Genomic DNA, 17,442 nt, shown 5'->3' with positions numbered 1-17,442 from the left:
CTAACTGCATAGCTTATAAAAGCTGGAATTAACACTCTAGATCTTTTAGGTTTGGATGCAGAAGGGCTGCTCTGCAAAGGGGGCTGCGAGCCCCGGGTCGGAGCAAAGCTGATGCAGCAGTTGGGTCAAACCCATCTAGGTGAGCTCTGAACAGTCCTCTATCCTTGGCTATCGACAGGGCCTCCGTTGCCGCTCAGGGCAAGTTATTGATCCTCGAACCAACGGGAACAGCGCGAGGTCTCCGACCACGCAGCCTGCCACGGCGGCGCTTCCCGGCACCGGGGACAAGGCCCGGGCTGGCGTGGTGGGGTCCGGTGAGGAGACCTCCTGGGAGGGGGTCGCAGGCCCCACCCCCGCCCCCCGGGCAGCGCTGCCCCCGCGCCCGCCGCCGACCCGGGGCTGCCCTTGCAGGCGGCCGCTGGAGGCTGGGCCGGGGGCCCCGCGCTGCCCCGACCCAGCTGGCGGGCAGAGCACCGGCCCGGCCCCCGACGCTGAGCGAGCAGCCGCCGCCGCGCCGAGGAGCGGTCGGGCCCCCGCGGCGCGGCGGAGCGGAGCGGCGCGGAGCAGGGGAGCGGCGGAGCGGCGCGGAGCAGGGGAGCGGAGCGGAGCGGAGGGGCAGCGCAGAGGGGCGCGGGGCGCGAGGGAGCCCGGCCGGGGCCGCCGGTGCTGAGGACGGGCGCTGCCGGAGCCGGGCGAGAGCGGGACGGCGCGGAGCCGGGTGAGTGCTGGCGGCCGGAGCGCTGCCGACGGGGCGGGCTCCCGCCGCCCCGCGGAGCCCCGGCTGAAGTTGGTTCCCGGGGACGAAGCACCGGGCGCTTCGCTACTGTGGCCCCGGGAGAAGCGCCAGGACCCGCCGGCGGGAGAGGGGGAACGGGGGCGAGGGGCAGGAGCTCGAGGCCGGGGCCTGCGGCGGCATCGCCCCGGCTCGGCGAGCGCCGGTGGGTGGGGCGGGCACAGCTCCCTCGGCGGCGTCGTCCTGCGGAGCCCCGGCCAGCGGAGAGCGGGGAGCCCCGCGGCACCGGACACGGGCGTTTGTCACAGAATCAGAGGATGGTTTGGGTGGAGGGGACCTTTAGAGGTCACCTAGTCCCTCCCCCCTGACACGAGGGGCATCTTCAACCAGATCAGGTTGCTCGGAGCTCCGTCAAACCTGACCTTGAATGTTTCCAGCCACAGCCTCTCTGGGCAGCTTGTAATGACCCTTTATGCTGTGTATCTGAGAGGGAGGCTTTGCTCTCACAGGCGATTTAGAGCTTTAAATGCGTATTGCAGGTCTCTTTCTCCAAGTACAGGATGATATTGGGTAAATGAATTGACCATTTTAAAAGTGTAATTTTATGTGGATTGACCTGGGGAAAGCTTTGGGTTACTGTGCCTCTGAGATATGTCTTCTTAGGGTTATTCCGTCATTATCCCACACCATTCTGGTTTGTATTCCATGACTGACCCGGCTAACCTGGCTTTTTCCTCACTCCTGCTTCAGGTATGATGGTGACCAAATGTTACCTCTGATGAGGTGCTAGCGCAAAGCTAGGAGTTGCTGCTGTAATGTTGTACTTCTGGAGTCCTCACCTATCCATATGTATGTACCTGCTTGGATGCAAGCCAGGCTTTCCAGGACAGAACACACTGTTTTCTCACATGGAGCCAGTGGACCACCTGTCACTTGTTGCAGCAGTGATGAATGTGAACCACTTTTGGGATGAGCTTTGGTCCCACAGCAAAGAGCAGGACATAGCCAAGAACAAGGACTGCATTGCCCTGCAGTCATGAGATGATCCTGATTTTTCCAGGATACTGCAGGCAGCAATGCTTGAGACTTGAACACAGACTTCAATGAGAATAATGCTTCCCCAGACAGACAGTCCCTTTCCTAGCAGTGAGCCTGATGTAAACCCCAAGGAAGAAACTCCCTTTGCAAAACTAAGTGGACAGCTGACTTCAGAGAGGTCGGACTACTTTGCCGGTAATTGTAACTTCATAGGAACTGTTGTCAGTGGAGTGTTATGTAGATTATTCTAGAAAGCCATGGCTGGAATGTGTGAGGTTTCTCAAGACAAATTTGCTTTTATTTTTCATGTTCTCCCTAAAGTCAGGGGAGCATCATAACAAAGGATTTAGGCTGTACATTACACATGCTTCTCAAATAGTAAAGTTAACAAATATCAAACAAATAGTCAATCTGTTGTTTTTCATGTTGCTTGTAATATTTTCTGGTTTTCCCATTTACCCCCACATCTGGATGTTCTCAGAGTAGCATCCTCACCAGTCATCATTCATTCATTTTCTTCTAATGTATCACACTTCTGAAGGGCTGGTAATTGAGCACGTGTAATGCAAGCATGTGTGAGTAAATGGCAGAGAATAAGGAAATTAAAAAAAAAATCAAACCCATTGCTGGTTTGCAGCTTCCTTAGAAATCTGGGAAATGTATTTCTTACATTGAAACATGTCAAAATGCAGGAAGATGTGAGGGGCCTGGCTACTTTCAGCATCTAACACAAAGTAAGAATGATGGCAGTGCACTGTCTTCACGTAAATGCAGAACAAAACCCAATGGCAAGTATCACTCTGTTCTGCCATGTACACAGCAAGGTGATGCAGTTGTCTTGCAGCTGTTTGCCTGGCTAGAGCTGTCCTACATACAGGAACCAGCCTGATATCAAAAGTTAGAATAAAAATTGACTGGTTTTTCCTCTGTCTTTGGAGTAAAGATTCCTTTCTGCCCTTTGGCGAGGCACTCAGAGATGCATGTAAAGAGAGATATCCCTCAGTGTGCACAAAAGCCATGATCCATCCTCTGTGATCCCCAGAGGCACAGTGCAGGACTCAGCTAAGATGTTCCTTCCTGCCCACTCCCAGCCTGCCCATTTCTGACCCTATATGAGCACAGAGATATTGTGCAGAGGGCAGTTTAGATATTTTCCCATCTCTGAGCTCATTGAAATTGGGGTGATGAGGAGAGTTTATTCTAAACCAGGCAAAAAAATAACCAGCATCGTGGCCATAAACACTGTGGTCAGAGCAATAACTGTTCAGCTTCTTTGCCAAGACTGGAGAGCTCCTAACAGGTCATATGGGGGAATGCTACTTCATAGTGCCTTACAAACATTCAGGAACCAAAGGAACAAGCATTGCATATCAGAGAAGCCTGTGTCTGCATCCTAGAAAGTGAACCAGAAGGCAGAGGAGTATACTAAAGGTCAGAGTGCAGTAAGAGAGGAGGGTAGAGCATTGGTAGGGAGCAACACTCAGGAAGTCAGTGGCATGTAGAAAATGCTCGTGGGCTGATGCCCTAGTGTGTCAAGAGATCATTCTGGTGCAGTCCTCCTACCTGGCACAATCATGGGGAGTTCCTTCCTCCTGTTCATGCTCTGAAATGGTGGAGGCTGGGGGCTCTGTTTCCCCAAGATCAGTCATGTCGCTGCTTGTCCCAGATCCCACCTTGCAGGCACTTGGACACAGCTGGCATTACAATCTCACACCCCACTGTATTTTTTGGTACTTAAAATTCCAGTGATTTCATGACACCAAATAATGATGGAAGATGAAATGCGAGAAAGAAATAATTAACTGGAGATTTTGCATTGTGTGCGTTTGCACTGTGTGTGTTTGTTTATGGCTGAGGGAGTATGCGGAGCTAAGTGCTCCAGACTGTGCTGCCTTCAAAGAACTTATGGTAACATACTGTAGAGTCTGGTTTTGCAATGTAGTATTTGCCAACATTATTGCTCCTAAATCTCAACCTGTCTCTTTTATAAGTAATATTTAGTTATAACAGCATTTGTAACTTGGTAGTTAGCAATGGGTTAATTGCTAATACATGTTGGCTGTGTATAAATAAAGGTAAGAAAGGAAAAAAACAATACTTTCTTGAAAGCCAAGCAAAATAGAAGGTGGGGAGAAGGCAGCAAAAGTGTTAAACTTTGCCAATATTTGCGTGACAATTACTATAGTTGCTTATTTAAAATGAGAAATGTTTTCTCTACAGTTTCTCACATAGAGTGCTGTTCTCTGTGTTAAAGAAAGAAAATGCCTGATTTCCTTGGAAATAGTCACAATAACTGTATCATTAGAGATTTAGCTGTGCTGTATGAGCCATGCCGGAGTGAACACTCGCAGAGTCAGTTCAGTTCTTTAGAAACATGAACTCTTCTGTGCCAGCTCCCCTCACAGGCAGTGAAGAGAGATGCTCAGCCCTAAAGGGCCCAGCTGCTGCTGGGGCTGGCCAGAAATTCAGGTGCAAACAGAATTTACAGACTGTACCTCTCACCTTTTCAGTGCACTATGGCATTGCCTGGTTTTCTGCCAGAAGCTGCATCTGGATGTGATTATGATCTCTGGATAGGCAGATTCCTAGAGCTAATTCTAAATGTGTTTCATGATGTTTGAAAAGGGCTTTTGTCTCCGAGTTGGACACCACAGCTACCCTATTCTCCATGCTTGAGTCAGTTGTCCCAAATCTACAAGAACTTATTCAAAACTCGCTCCCTTTTTTGAGTTCTGCTCTGAAATATGCCTTTAGAGGGGTGCCTCCTGGCTGGAGTGCCACCTCCTGTCCCAAGGGGTGCCTCCTAGCCACCTGCTGTTAGCTCACACTGGGAGCAGCTTCACTGCTGGTCATGCTTTCAGCATGACAGAATAGACCTGGTCTATTTAGGTAAGAAAGTGGATTCTACATGTAAAAAGTGAGAATCAGTTACAAAATGAATTTTCAGTAGTTTGCTGAACTTTAACTCTGTTCTCAGCCATCCCTTTGCAGTTCCCCAGCTTCAAAGAAGAGAATGAATCTCCTAATTTCTCTAACTTTGGTGTGAACTTAAAGGAAATGTGCAACATATTAAGGAACATTTTATCTTGTTCTTCATTTTTTTACTGTTCTATTTAGCGAAAGAGTAAATTTCTGTATTTTCTTTTCAACATACCTATTTTGTACACACTATTTACCCCCCTCCAGCCCAGTTCAGAGTGCACCAAAGCCTTCTCCTTGCAGCTCAGCATCCTCAGAAAGTGTATCAGCTGCACCATGAAATTGCAGTCTGTGGGAGTTACCCCACTCTCCACTAATGGCTGTACTCCAGAAAGGACAGAAATGTGTCAGGACTTTGTTTACCCTTTGTTTACCCTTGAGCATCTCTGGCAATCTGAGCAGTCTCTGCAGCTCCATGCCTGGATCCTACATGATGGCACTCGGTCCTGTGGAGCTCCTGGGGCCACCCAGCCTCCTCCTGCCTGCCGGTGTTCCTGCCTTGGCACACCTGGAACTCAGTTTTTCCTCCTAGGGACCCTACCCTGCCACCTTGCCCTTGCTCTGTGAGTTTAACTGCAGAGCTGGGATGCAAAGCACCTTTTCTTAAGAAGTACCTAGTTTTAAGTGAGGACCCTGAACAGTGAAGCAGTCCCAATGCTATCACCAACAACTAAAGTGTGTTTTCTTTTCACATTGCACATGATCTTGCTTCACATTCCAGTCCTTGAGCTGAGCTTTCTGCTAAGTTAAATAGCACTGCAGTGTCTGAAATTGTCTCTCCATTTAAATACTCTTTCCTTCTTTCTGATTAATGAAAAAGAATCTCTCCAGGTTACCAAGACATTATTACACATCTCCTTACCTCCTGGACTTTCACAGGAACTACTGAGTGTGTGGACACAGGGATCAAAAGGTCCCTTCCCATGCAACCTTCAGTACTGTTGGAGGTATATAAATGAGAGCCACAGTCAGCCCAGATCAAATTTGGGATGCAGGAGGGAGGCAGCTGCAGAGGGCAGTCCTGGTTTCTGTGGCCTTGCAGTCAGGACGTGGTGTTCTGTCCCTACTGGTTACAGAAGAGGCTCTGGTGACTGGGCTGCTTGCTGTGGTTTTATCATCACGTTTCTTCACCCCAGGGTTACTCTGTGCCTTGGTTTCTCATCATTCTCACTGCACAGCTCTGTACTTGCCCCATCCTCCCCCAACTGCCACACCTGCATGCTACTCAGTGCAGTAGTGTGGACAATCCACAGGGACAGTAGTGTGGAGAAACTACTGGGGACACTAGCATGGATAAACCAAGGACAGGTGTACCCTCCTTTACTCTATGCTGTTCCTAGCTGCTCTTGCAAGCATCTTGCCTCACCTGCAAGCATCTAAGACAATGCTGGTTTGCTCCAGCTAGGCATTGTGCATCACACATGCTGTGCTGTGAAAACCTCGCTGTGTTGGCTGTGACATCAGTTTATTTCAGAAGCTGTGAAGTGAAAAAAATACCCACAGTCCGTGGCCAAGAGCACCAGGTGAAGCCCAAGAAAAGATGAACCAAGGACAGCGCTGATGCAGCCAAGCCATCTGAGAGGATTCCCATCCTGTGAAGTGTGGGTGACAAACCTGCTATGCCCTGCCTGGCAGGGCCAGAGGGTGGCGCGGGCTGATCCACACTGTGCACACTACTGCCTGCAGGCAGCAGGAGCACTGACCCAGACTGCGAGTTGCACACACTGGAGGCAATAATGCTCTCTTATCTAGGGGTGATAACATCACCAGTATTAAGTAAACTTCCCTGTCTGACCTTCCAGGAGCCCCTCTGGCACTCGCTCTCGCACCACCTGAGCTGGGACCGAAGCCCCTTCGCAGCTGCTCCCCCCAGACTCATACAGTCAGACCTGGTTTTCTCACCAGCTCCGCCCCACGTTCCCCATTGCTGAGTCTCAGACTCCTAAAAGTAATTTGATCATGGTGCAATACCAAAATAACAGCTTGAGCTGGTGCCTCTGAGGAGGGACCCAGAACAAAGGAACCCCTGGGCTTTTATCCCCTCACAGTCCAAGCACAGGAAAGTCTGGGGGTTGTCGGCTCCTGCTGTGTCTCTGAGTGTCGTGTCCCCTGGCTGGGACACAGCTCCAGGGGCCCTTTGTTGTTCAAAGGGTCGACAGTTCATGGCCTCTTGCCTCGGGCTCAGGCTGCTGTCCCACAGAGCTCAACCTGCAGCTCCGCTGCAGCTGCACCCTGAGCTACTGGCACTGAATGTTTTCCTCAACAACCAAGTTCTGCCCAGTGCTCCTCATGCTCCAGAGACCACATGCGCTCTGCCCAGGCAGCACGTCCAGTCACTACTCCTGGGCTCTGGGGTTTCAGGATGTGTGTGCCTGTGCATTTGTGTTCTGCTTTTATTAATAGGCAGTTATGTGCATGACCTTATACTTAATTTAATGACTGCTCAACATCTAGTGTTATTTTTTCAGTGTCTGTAGTTTATGCAAATGTTTTTCTTTTTTTATGGGAAAATCACTTACCTCTGTTCAGCATTTTTTTTTGGTGAGTAAAAGGTAACTTAATTGAAATGCTAAATTACTGGGAGTATGTTCATTTTATCTAGATGGTAACTTTTTCTGAGTACAGGATAAATACCTGACTTGGAGCATTTTTGTAAAAAATTTGTTCTGAGACATCACTTAATTAATTCAGTAACTCAATATATGTTAACACATTATTTGGTTTCAATAAGACTTTCTCCCAGTGTAGGAGTGTCCTGTTTACTGGCATGTTGAAGATTAATAATTCCTTTGAACTCTAGACTAGTTCATTTCACTGAAAATGCCATGTTTCACATCAACTTATTTTTTCCCATGGTGATTGAGAGCTGTTGGAAGCAGTAGGACTACTAATAAGCTTGTTCATGTACAAGTGGGTGGGTGAGGTGCACTTCACTTTAGTTCATGTTGCTGGAATTATTCTAAGACTGATAATCACATTATACGTGAAAGGCTCGATATCACTTTTCTCAATAACTGAAATCAAGATTGGCCTTGGCTTTAGTTTTTAAGAAATACAGTCATTGTCTTTAATATTGCTAATCAGTCTGTCTGGTGGTTTTGGTTTCTTCTGCGTGGGATGTGCAGTCAGCCCAGTGTTCAGGTAAGAGGTTTCTTAGACTCTGTAAGTGAGAGCTCTGAAGCGAGCCATTACTGTGTCAAAGAGTTAAAGGGATGGTAAAGCTATGGAAAAAAAATACATCCAGAGAAGATAAAGGAAATTTCTCACAGAGAAACTAGATTAACTTCAGCATCCCTGTTCACTAAAGAGAAACTGGGGGATATTTACAAGTGGACTCTTTATTTCTGACCAAAGGGAACAACAACATAACTTCACTGTGAGACAGTGCTCAGCTAGAGAGTTCAGTGCAACTCAATATCCAAAGTGCAATGGTATCAGTGGGAGGGTCAACCTCTACTTCAACTCCCTTTGCATCTGCTAACTGCAAGACAACCGCTGTGGTGTCACTTCCCAAAGAGATCTGGACAACTGCTGAGCCATAACCCAACATCTGTACATATAGCCAGTTGGCAGAAATTGCAATAAACAATAGTATTACTGTACACATAGTAAATATGGTGTTTTGGAGAACAGTCAAAGTTCAGGCTTTAGTAAAGGTAAGTTATGTCTCACCAATCTGTTGAAGTAATTAAGAAAAGCAGATGAGTATATGGAGTGAGTGAAGTCCAACCCATACAATTACTTAGACTCTCAAGAGACTTTGAGTGATCTGGAAAGTACATGAATAGTGGGGTGATGACATATGATGATGAAACAAAGGTCTTCGGAGTAATAAAGACAAGGACTGACTGTGCAGAGTTGCAAAGAACCTTAGTTAAAAAGTGGGAGAAGGAATATAGTGCTCATAGATGTAAAAAGTGAGCTGCCAGGGAAAAAAAGCTGATATACCACTCAAGGTATTTGGAATTATATCAATTGGGACTGCTCTGTGGAAATGTCAGATCAGTGCTATGCAATGATTCAAAAAGCAAAGTAAATTTCAGGAATCATGAGGAAAGAAACTGAGAACAGAAAACACCATTATGCTGCAGTATCAATCTGTGGTGTATTCACATCTTCAACAAGTGTTTGTGATTCTGGTCTCTGTCTCCAAAAGAACATATCGGTGTTGGCAAAGTGTCAGAAAAAGGCAACAAGGTTGAGCTGAACGTATGGGTCATTGTCAGGATTTGATGGACTTTGGTCACTATACGCATTTTTATGTTAAAAAATTCTTGTAAATTGCACCTTTGTTCAGTGTCACAAAAATGGTTATTAGGAAGGGATCTTCCCCTTCCTGGAGAAAAAAAAATCAAGAAAGTAATAGTCTAGTATGAAATATGAGACTCACGTCCCCTAATTGGAAAAGTACACCTCAAAAGAAAAAGCATCTCTAAAAATCAATTTAACTCACAGAAGGTGGTTGTTTATAAAAAAAATCAAACACACCAAACGGAAAAGTGTTTCTTATGTTAGGATTTAGGAGCTTAAGAGAGGCTGTTTGACATCAAAGTGCTAATGTTTCATGTAGAATATATGCTGCTCTTGCTCCACAGATTCCCAATCAAGTGACTGTCCATTCTCTGTTGGATGCATGAATCTGTACCAGTGATGACTGAGAGAGGCATTTCTCCTCGATGACTGGGAGAGGGCTGACCTGATGATTATTTCCTTGGAGAAGTTCAGTGTCTCTCTTTGCAGCCCTCCTTGCACACTGCAAAGCCATTCGTGACCCACATTCAGGATGTCTTTCAAGAAGGGTTGGGCTGGCATAATGTAAGTAACACTCTGGTACTCATGGTTGCAAGTGAGTGAAAGGCCTGAGGGAAATCTATCTTAGGATGTTTTCTTCAGGTTTGTGAAGACTTCACGTTACACTAAGTGAATCCAAGGAAAAGTATGGAAAGCCTGTAGATTGCATACTGTGCTATAATGTGTGCCAACACATTGAGTTCTGGTACCTTACATCTGACTTCAGCATTTGAAGACTAAATGTTGAGAGAAAACCTGAATGGTCTGGAGAAATAAATGAAACCAAAGATCTGTACTTTTCAAAAAGAAGTCTTGATTCACAAATCTGGCAGAAATTGTGTTTACAGAAGGAATCCAGATGGTATTGTTTTATATCTTAGGTACTCTACTAATAAAGTGTCCCTTGTAAATACCAAAAACATGACAGTCAGTTATTAGAGAGAAAGGGGAAATACTGTTGAGGGCAGCTTTATCCCAAGCAAAGGGGCATTAACTACATGCCCAGATGCTTCTTTTCTGTCTCTCATCCTTCAGTATTGATTTATGCAGCTTTTCAGATGGTTAGTTCAGAAAAAAAGACAAAGAATGATTCAGTCATCTTCAAGATGAAAATGAAACCCACCTAAGTTCTTGTCACTTAATAGTCCTGCTTGCATTGTTGTACACCAGATTGATATCTGGATGATTATGTTAACATTTTGCTTTAACAATGATGTCATTGATGTGATGTGATGGAAGATCTTGTTTTGGAGAGTACCTCATCTACTGTGTCAGCTGAAGTTTTCAACAAGTTAATATTTCTTCCATGTTGGACTGAAGTATGAAAAGTTCTATTTCATAAAAAAAGTGAGCATCTTTCTTCATTGTCCTAGAAAGATTACACTGGAAGGTGAAACCAGAGCAGAGGATGACTCAGTACAACCATTCAGCAGAGTTCTCTCTCCAGAGCTCAGCAAATAAGTCATTAAATTTCACTGAAACACCACTGGCTTGGGATGAAAGGACACTCTTAGGGCTGAAGATTTCACTGTCAATCCTTCTGTCTGTTATAACTTTGGCAACAATCCTTGCAAACGTTTTTGTTATTATTACAATTTTTCTGACTAGAAAGCTCCACACACCTGCAAATTACCTCATTGGCTCCTTGGCAGTGACTGATCTTTTAGTGTCTGTCCTTGTAATGCCCATCAGTATTGCTTACACTGTCACCCATTCATGGGCCTTTGGCCAAGTGCTGTGTGATATCTGGTTGTCATCAGACATCACATGCTGCACAGCCTCCATCCTGCACCTCTGTGTTATTGCCCTGGACAGATACTGGGCTATCACAGATGCTTTGGAATACACCAAACGCCGGACTGCTGGCCGAGCAGCCCTCATGATTGCAGTGGTCTGGATGATATCTATTAGTATTTCTGTGCCACCATTTTTCTGGAGGCAAGTGAAAGCTCATGAAGAAATTGCAAAGTGTACTGTGAACACAGATCAAATTACCTACACAATCTATTCCACTTGTGGAGCTTTCTACATCCCAACTGTGCTCCTCCTGATATTATATGGTAGAATTTATGTAGCAGCTCGATCCAGAATTCTGAAGCCACCCTCATTATGTGGGAAACGTTTTACTACTGCACACCTGATCGCCGGCTCTGCGGGGTCTTCTCTCTGCTCCATTAATGCTAGCCTCCATGAAGGGCATTCCCTTTCAGGTGGATCCCCAATATTTATCAATCATGTTAAAATAAAAGTTGCAGATAGTGTCCTGGAAAGGAAAAGAATTTCTACTGCAAGAGAAAGGAAAGCCACCAAAACTTTAGGCATTATTTTGGGAGCTTTTATTTTCTGCTGGCTGCCTTTTTTTGTCATGTCCCTAGTCCTGCCCATTTGCCAAGATGCCTGTTGGTTTCATCCCATCCTACTGGACTTTTTTACCTGGCTGGGTTACCTAAATTCATTGATCAATCCAGTCATTTATACAGCTTTTAATGAAGAATTTAAACAGGCTTTCCAAAAACTAATACTTTTCAAAAAGCGTTCATCTTGAGACTCTCCTCTTGTGTTACTGACCCTTGTGCAATCTCATAGCCTACCTGAAACTTTCCATGCTTTTATTCCTAAGGAACAGAGTGGTAATTGCCAACTCTGCTGCAACCCTGTTCTGTGCATGTAACTGGGGACTTCTCGCCAATTTGATACTTTCTGTCTGGAATTCTGCATTCCATAACAGAACTTGTCTGTGGTCTCTGCAGTGATCGTGTGTGTATATAAGATCAACAACACGTGAAATAAGCTTTGTAACGAGGGAAGGTGTGCAAACCAGGGAGCTGGGCTTGTGTGAGGAGGTGACACATTATCCAATTCTACCATGCTTTGTAACCTGGTGGGAGGAAATTGTGTATGTGTTTGCAGGATGTCAGTATTTCTGCTGCATATTATTAATCATTTATGTAGGTTGAGAAAGTTTCTGGAGAGCAGGATCTGATATCTACATTTTCTATAACCTGTATCATATCCATGTGAAGCTGATAAGACCTGTAACATTTTCAGAAGTTGTGTGACGCAGCCTGGCTATAACGAGCAGCAGGGCAGAGAGGCATGTAAGTTATATGAATATTTCACAACTGTTGCATTTGAAGCTATGTTTTTGGTGAACTGCAGAAAGAAGACAATTTATTGGAAGCAATTTTTACACATTTTATCATTAATAGAATAGCCAGTGCATAAATACTGCAAAATAAATAGCATGAAAATTATTGCGAAGTACCTTGATCTTATATTTTTATTTCATTTTTTTGCATGCACAAGCTGAAACAGGAGAATATGGTTAGTGCCAGTGTGGAATGACTGGAACCTCAGAAAACAGCCAGGAGCTTCACTCCTTGGTGACAAGAAATGGGAATTTAGACAGGAGAGAATGAAGTGACACACTAAGGAAAATTTTCTTAGCAATTAAGGTTGTTGGGTTGGATGGGCCATCACTGTCTCTGGAAGTCTTTAAATACTGGTCAAACAAACATCTGTCAGGAATCATACTGTCAGAACCCTCTGCTGGGGCTGCAGAGGGTGGAGCAAGTCCCCTCTAATCTGCACTTCTCTGCTTTTGGGATTATTTCCCTGCTTTGGCAGGTGGAAAGCTGGCACATGGAGGTCTTGGTTGAACTCTTGGACAGGACAGCACACCAAGTGGTGCAGCCCAAATTTCATTCAACTTTTTAGTCTCTGGGTATTTTACAGCAGAAGTGTCCATATTGTGTTATGAGAGGCACCCACTGCTTTGAAAGTTATCCTGTATTCCTTCTGACAGCCCTTCAGTCTCTTGGCCTACCCCAATTCATCTCCACTATCAACTGCTGTGGCCGTTCCAATGCACTCCACCACAGCCCAGGCCCACCACAGCTTTTACCTCTCCTTTGCATTTGAGGCACAGCCTCACAGCTTCTCCCTGTTGCCGGTGCCTCTGCTGAGGACTGGACCATAAAGTGATGGCCTGGGACCACCTGTATGCTGCAGAGTCAAGCAGAGCAGTTGTCTGGTCACAGAAATGTACTCTTCTCTCTCACATTATCCACCAAGGGCACTTAAGGCTGCCCTGTTTGGGACACAGCTCTCCTCCCCTCCCAGAAGTGTGCTGATTTAGCTCCATCCAGCTCAAGATTTTGATGGTGCTGCTACGTGGCCATGTCCACACAGTCTGCTTCTAAAGTGCTTCCAGAGTGCCCACTGGCTGTGGTGGTTCTCGCCTGTGCTCACTCCTTAGCTGTGCTGTTGCTTTGCCAGGGGACATGTGAGTTGACACAGGCCACAGCCACACAGGGGAAGGCCTGAACCATTAACTAGTGTTGACAACTGAGCTCTCACACCTGAGGCCAGTCCCTGGCATTATTCAGTTTGGTGTTACAGCAGTGTCCAACTTGGAGCTTCAGATTCCCTTCTGGGCTGCCATCCCCGTGCCCAGGGCACTCAGAGATGCTACCGTTAAGGGACAAGACGGTATGGCACTACCAGTCCAGTCTTGCTCTGGAGGTAGCTGAGGTATGGAGGCATCACAAAAGGTTGGTATAACCACTTCTGCTAGAAAAATGAGATATATAGTTTCATATTGGGCCTGCAAGAGGGGACCTGTGTGACTACATGAATTCAGAGATACAACTGCAGAATCTTACAGGGTCTTGTCACTCAAAGAACCATTTGTAGAGACTCAAGAAAGCTCTCCTAGCTTAACACAAAACATGGCATATTCCAGAACACTGGCATCTTCTGGGTTCCTCGGGGACTTGAATAAGAGAATTAAACATAGTTTCTCTGCCTCTCCTCCAGCACCACCAGCATAGTGCTGGTGCCTCCTGCTTTGTACCAGTCTCTGCTGAGAGCTAGTCTGGCCTTCCCACCATATGGCTTCATGCTGCCTGAGGCAGGGCTTGTCTTCAGCCAGGTCACTTCTGAACTACCTTCTACATACCTGTTCTCTTCCTATCTCATGTTTCAGGACGTCGTGCTAGCAATGAGCCCTTGGGTCACAGTGCTCCTGCAAAAACTTGGCAGCAAGACTGTCACTCTGTTGTCTAAATGATGCTGAATTTTGGTCTGCACATCACTTAGGGACCTTCTGCACAGTGTCCTTCGAGTGGCCTCATGCCTGGTTCTAACCTTGAAATCAGAGCCTTGGAGCAGCTGATGGCACATCTTATTAGAAATACTGACAGGGGCAATGAGACTTAGTGTTTGTGTCTTCCTTCTCAGATCTGGGGATGTACAATACATAGAATCGGAGTAATTCAGGTTGAAAGGGACCTCTGGAGGTCGCTAGTCCAAAATTCTGCTCAAAGCATAACCATCAACGATTTTCTCAGCTTTCCAAGGATAAGGATGCACAACCACTCTGAGTAACCTGAGCCAGTGCTTGACTGTCCTCCTGGCGAAAAAGATTGTCATAGGTTTGAAAAGAGATCTTGGAATTTTTTCCCCAGTGTCGCCCGCCCCCCCTTCCCAATCTGTTTGTTCCGGGATGGGGGGAGTCAGGAGGGGGAGAGGGAGCGGAACGCCACACGCTGCGCAGCGCGGGACCGGGCGGGGGCCCCCTCTAAAGAGCGGGCCAGGGCCACGCCTCGGAAGCCCTTTTGTCGGGAGGATTGGGGTTTTTTTCCACCGACGGACAGAGCGGGAGCTGCTTTGAGGGTTTTTTTTCGGCACCTCTTTTTTTTTTTTTTTCCCCTTCTCCTGATGGGAAGTTTTTTTCTTTTCCCTGCCGGATACCGCGTGGAGAGCGACTGAGAGACCAACGCATCTCGCAGCGAGATGCTCTCGGGGCGTGGGGGCTCCATTATCGGAGCTGCCTGAGTTGACACTGCGCCTTTGGGAAGAAGGACTCTTTCTATGAAGCCACCGGCCGCTCCCGTGGCTGCGAGCAGCTGTTGAGCTGCCAGGGACAGTTTTGCCATCAGCCCCCCCTCCCACCCCCACCCCAGTTTGCTGCGGGTTTTTTTCCCCCTGGGGAATTAGGACTTTGTTTTGTTTCTTTTGAAAGTTTTGGTTGCACCATTGTTGTTTATTCGGATTTGGTAATAAAGAGCTGTTCTTTTCCTTTTCCACACTTTCACTTGCAGACTCTTAATTTCAAAGTTGTAATCTTGTTAGACAAAGATTTTCCTTATATCCAGTTTGAATTTCTCTTTTTTCACTTATGTCTGCTGTCTCTCAGTCTCCCACCAATCACTTCCTGCTAGGTCCTGGGGAAGCTGCTGTCAGGTTTCCTCACATCATTTTCTTCTCCAGGCTGAGCAAGCCCAGTCCATTCAGCTTCTCCCTCTGTGTTCCTGCGGCAAGTAAGTTCTCCAGTCTCCTGACCATTCTGGTGTCCATCCATCAACCTCACGCTGCTTTAGCTATGCCTTTCTTGTACTAAGAGGCCCAAAACTGGACACAGTTTTCCAGATGTGGGCTAGCAAGGGCTGAGTAGAGCAGGACAATCACTTCCCTTGATTTATTAACTATGCTTCTGGTAATATAGCCTTCTCTGCACCACGTCACACTGCTGGCTCCTGTTCAGCTTGCTGTCTACCAAGACCCCCAGGTCCTTTCCAGCAGAGCTGCTATCCAGCCAGTCAGTCCTCAGCCTGTATCATCTCAAAGGGTTCTTCCTTCCCTGGTGCAGGACTTTGCATTTGTCCTTGTTGAATTCTGAAGGTTCCTGTTAGCCCCTTCCTCCAGACTGTTTAGGTCACTCTGAATAGTGGTTCTGCCCCTGAATGTATGCACTGAACCCCCCAGCTCAGCATCAGCTGCAGACTTGAGTGCACTCCATCACTTCCTCCAGGCGACTGATAAAGAAACAGGACAGGTCCTAGGACAGTTCCCTCTAGTACTCTGCCTATTATCAGGCTGTCCACCCATACAGATCCCAGCATCCCAAACTGGATTCAAGGATATTGTGTGAGTGTTGAAAGCCTTGAGTTTGTCAAGGCTCATGCACAGACCCAGTAAATGTCTCATACAAGGCAATCAAACTGGGCAGACATGATTTACCCTCTGCAAATCCATGCTGACTGCTCACTTTGTTCACTGTGCTCTTGGCTCAGATCCAGACTCCCAAGGCATTACAGATGAGGGCCAGAACTTTGCCATTCTTTTTTCAGACCATGTTGCAAGAGAAAATGTCTGGGCAGGATGGCACAGAAACAGGAGCTCAAAAGAGGTCAGTCTGAGTGACCTGTGCAGCACCTTTTCACTTAGACCACAGCCCACAGGGAAAGTGTCTCAGAGAACAAGAGAAGGAGGAGAGCACATAGTTTATGTCTGCTATGTTCTGATAAATAATATTTCGCTGATGTAACTTTAGGGCTGGCTCCAAGTGGTTGCTGAATTGAGATTTCTTCACGCTTGCAAAGACCAGTGGGCAAATGGAGGCAGGGTATGTAGAAATCCAAATCATAGGGAAGTCTTTAAAGAGAAAGGCCCCTTCTTCCTCTCACCCCTTTGGATTGAAGGATGTTACCTCTGCTTCCGTGCCAGTGTTTGTGCCTGTTCTTTGGGAAGGACCTGGTGTCCTCTGTTTCTTCCCACTACTCAGATGGGCACAGAATCAGAGAATCATAGAATGTGAAGGGGTTGGAATGGACCTTAAAGATATCTAGTTCCAACCCCCCTTGCCATGGTCAGGGACACCTCCCACTAGACCAGGTTGCTCAAGGCCTCATCCAACCTGGCTTTGAACATTGCCACGTTTGGGACGTCCACAACCTCCTTGGGCAACCTGTTCCAGTATGTCACTACCCTCACAGTAAAGAACTTCCTAATATCCAGCCTAAATTTCCCCTCAGTCGGTTTGTACCAATTACTCCTTGTCCTGTCGCTACAGTTCCTCAGGCACAGTCCCTCTCCCTGTATGACCCCTTCACATACTGGAAGGTTGCTATGAGGTCTCCACTCAACCTTCTCTTCTCCAGGCTGAACAGCTCCAACTTTCTCAGCCTGTCTTTGTAGGGGAGGTGCTCCAGTCTTCTTACCAAATTCGTGGCCTCCTCTGGACTTGCTCCAACAGTTCCATGTCCTTCTTATGTTGGGGACACCAGAACTGTACACTGTGCTCTAGGTGGGGTCTCACAAGAGCAGAGGAGAGGGGGAGAATCCCCTCCTTTGACCTGCTGGCCACGTTCCTTTTGATGTAGCCCAGAACATGTTTGGCTTTCTGGGCTGTGGGCGCACACTGCCAGCTCATGTTGAGTTTTTCATCCACCATTACCCACAAGTCTTTCTCCACAAGGCTGCTCTCAATCACTTCTCCACTCAACTCTTAGGTGTGTTTGGGATTGCCCTGACCCAGGTGTAGGACCTTGCACTTTGCTTTGTTAAATTTCATGAGGTTTGCATCAGCCCACCTCTCCAGCCTGTCCAGGTCCCTCTGG

General features: G+C 46.8%; 1 protein-coding gene across 4 annotated transcripts; it reads left to right on the top strand.

Annotated features, from left to right (window-relative positions):
- The first annotated feature begins 554 nt into the window (after window positions 1-554).
- HTR1D (5-hydroxytryptamine receptor 1D) lies at window positions 555-12,779 on the top strand. 4 transcript variants are annotated; one of them, XM_051772268.1, is made up of 3 exons: window positions 555-718; window positions 9,346-9,565; window positions 10,418-12,779. In XM_051772268.1, exons 2-3 carry the CDS (start codon window positions 9,534-9,536, stop codon window positions 11,583-11,585), a joined length of 1,200 nt encoding a protein of 399 aa, XP_051628228.1. In that variant the 5' UTR covers window positions 555-718; window positions 9,346-9,533; the 3' UTR covers window positions 11,586-12,779. The 4 variants fall into 4 exon arrangements, with proteins under 4 accessions (XP_051628228.1, XP_051628231.1, XP_051628230.1 ...); XM_051772271.1 differs by having other exon boundaries at window positions 10,414-12,779; XM_051772270.1 differs by having other exon boundaries at window positions 9,644-12,779.
- The last annotated feature ends 4,663 nt before the right edge of the window (window positions 12,780-17,442 follow it).

The sequence above is a fragment of the Manacus candei genome, unplaced genomic scaffold (assembly GCF_025592945.1).
Source record: "Manacus candei isolate 608988 ecotype Guabito, Panama unplaced genomic scaffold, ASM2559294v1 h1tg000151l, whole genome shotgun sequence".
NCBI lineage: Eukaryota > Metazoa > Chordata > Aves > Passeriformes > Pipridae > Manacus > Manacus candei.
This window is presented reverse-complemented; position numbering and strand designations above follow the sequence as displayed.

Coding starts and splice junctions, on each gene's coding strand:
- HTR1D (XM_051772268.1), top strand. CDS start 9,534: ATGTCTTTCAAGAAGGGTTGGGCTGGCATAAT. Junction 9,566..10,417: donor AAGGGTTGGGCTGGCATAAT/GTAAGTAACACT, acceptor TGTCCTAGAAAG/ATTACACTGGAAGGTGAAAC.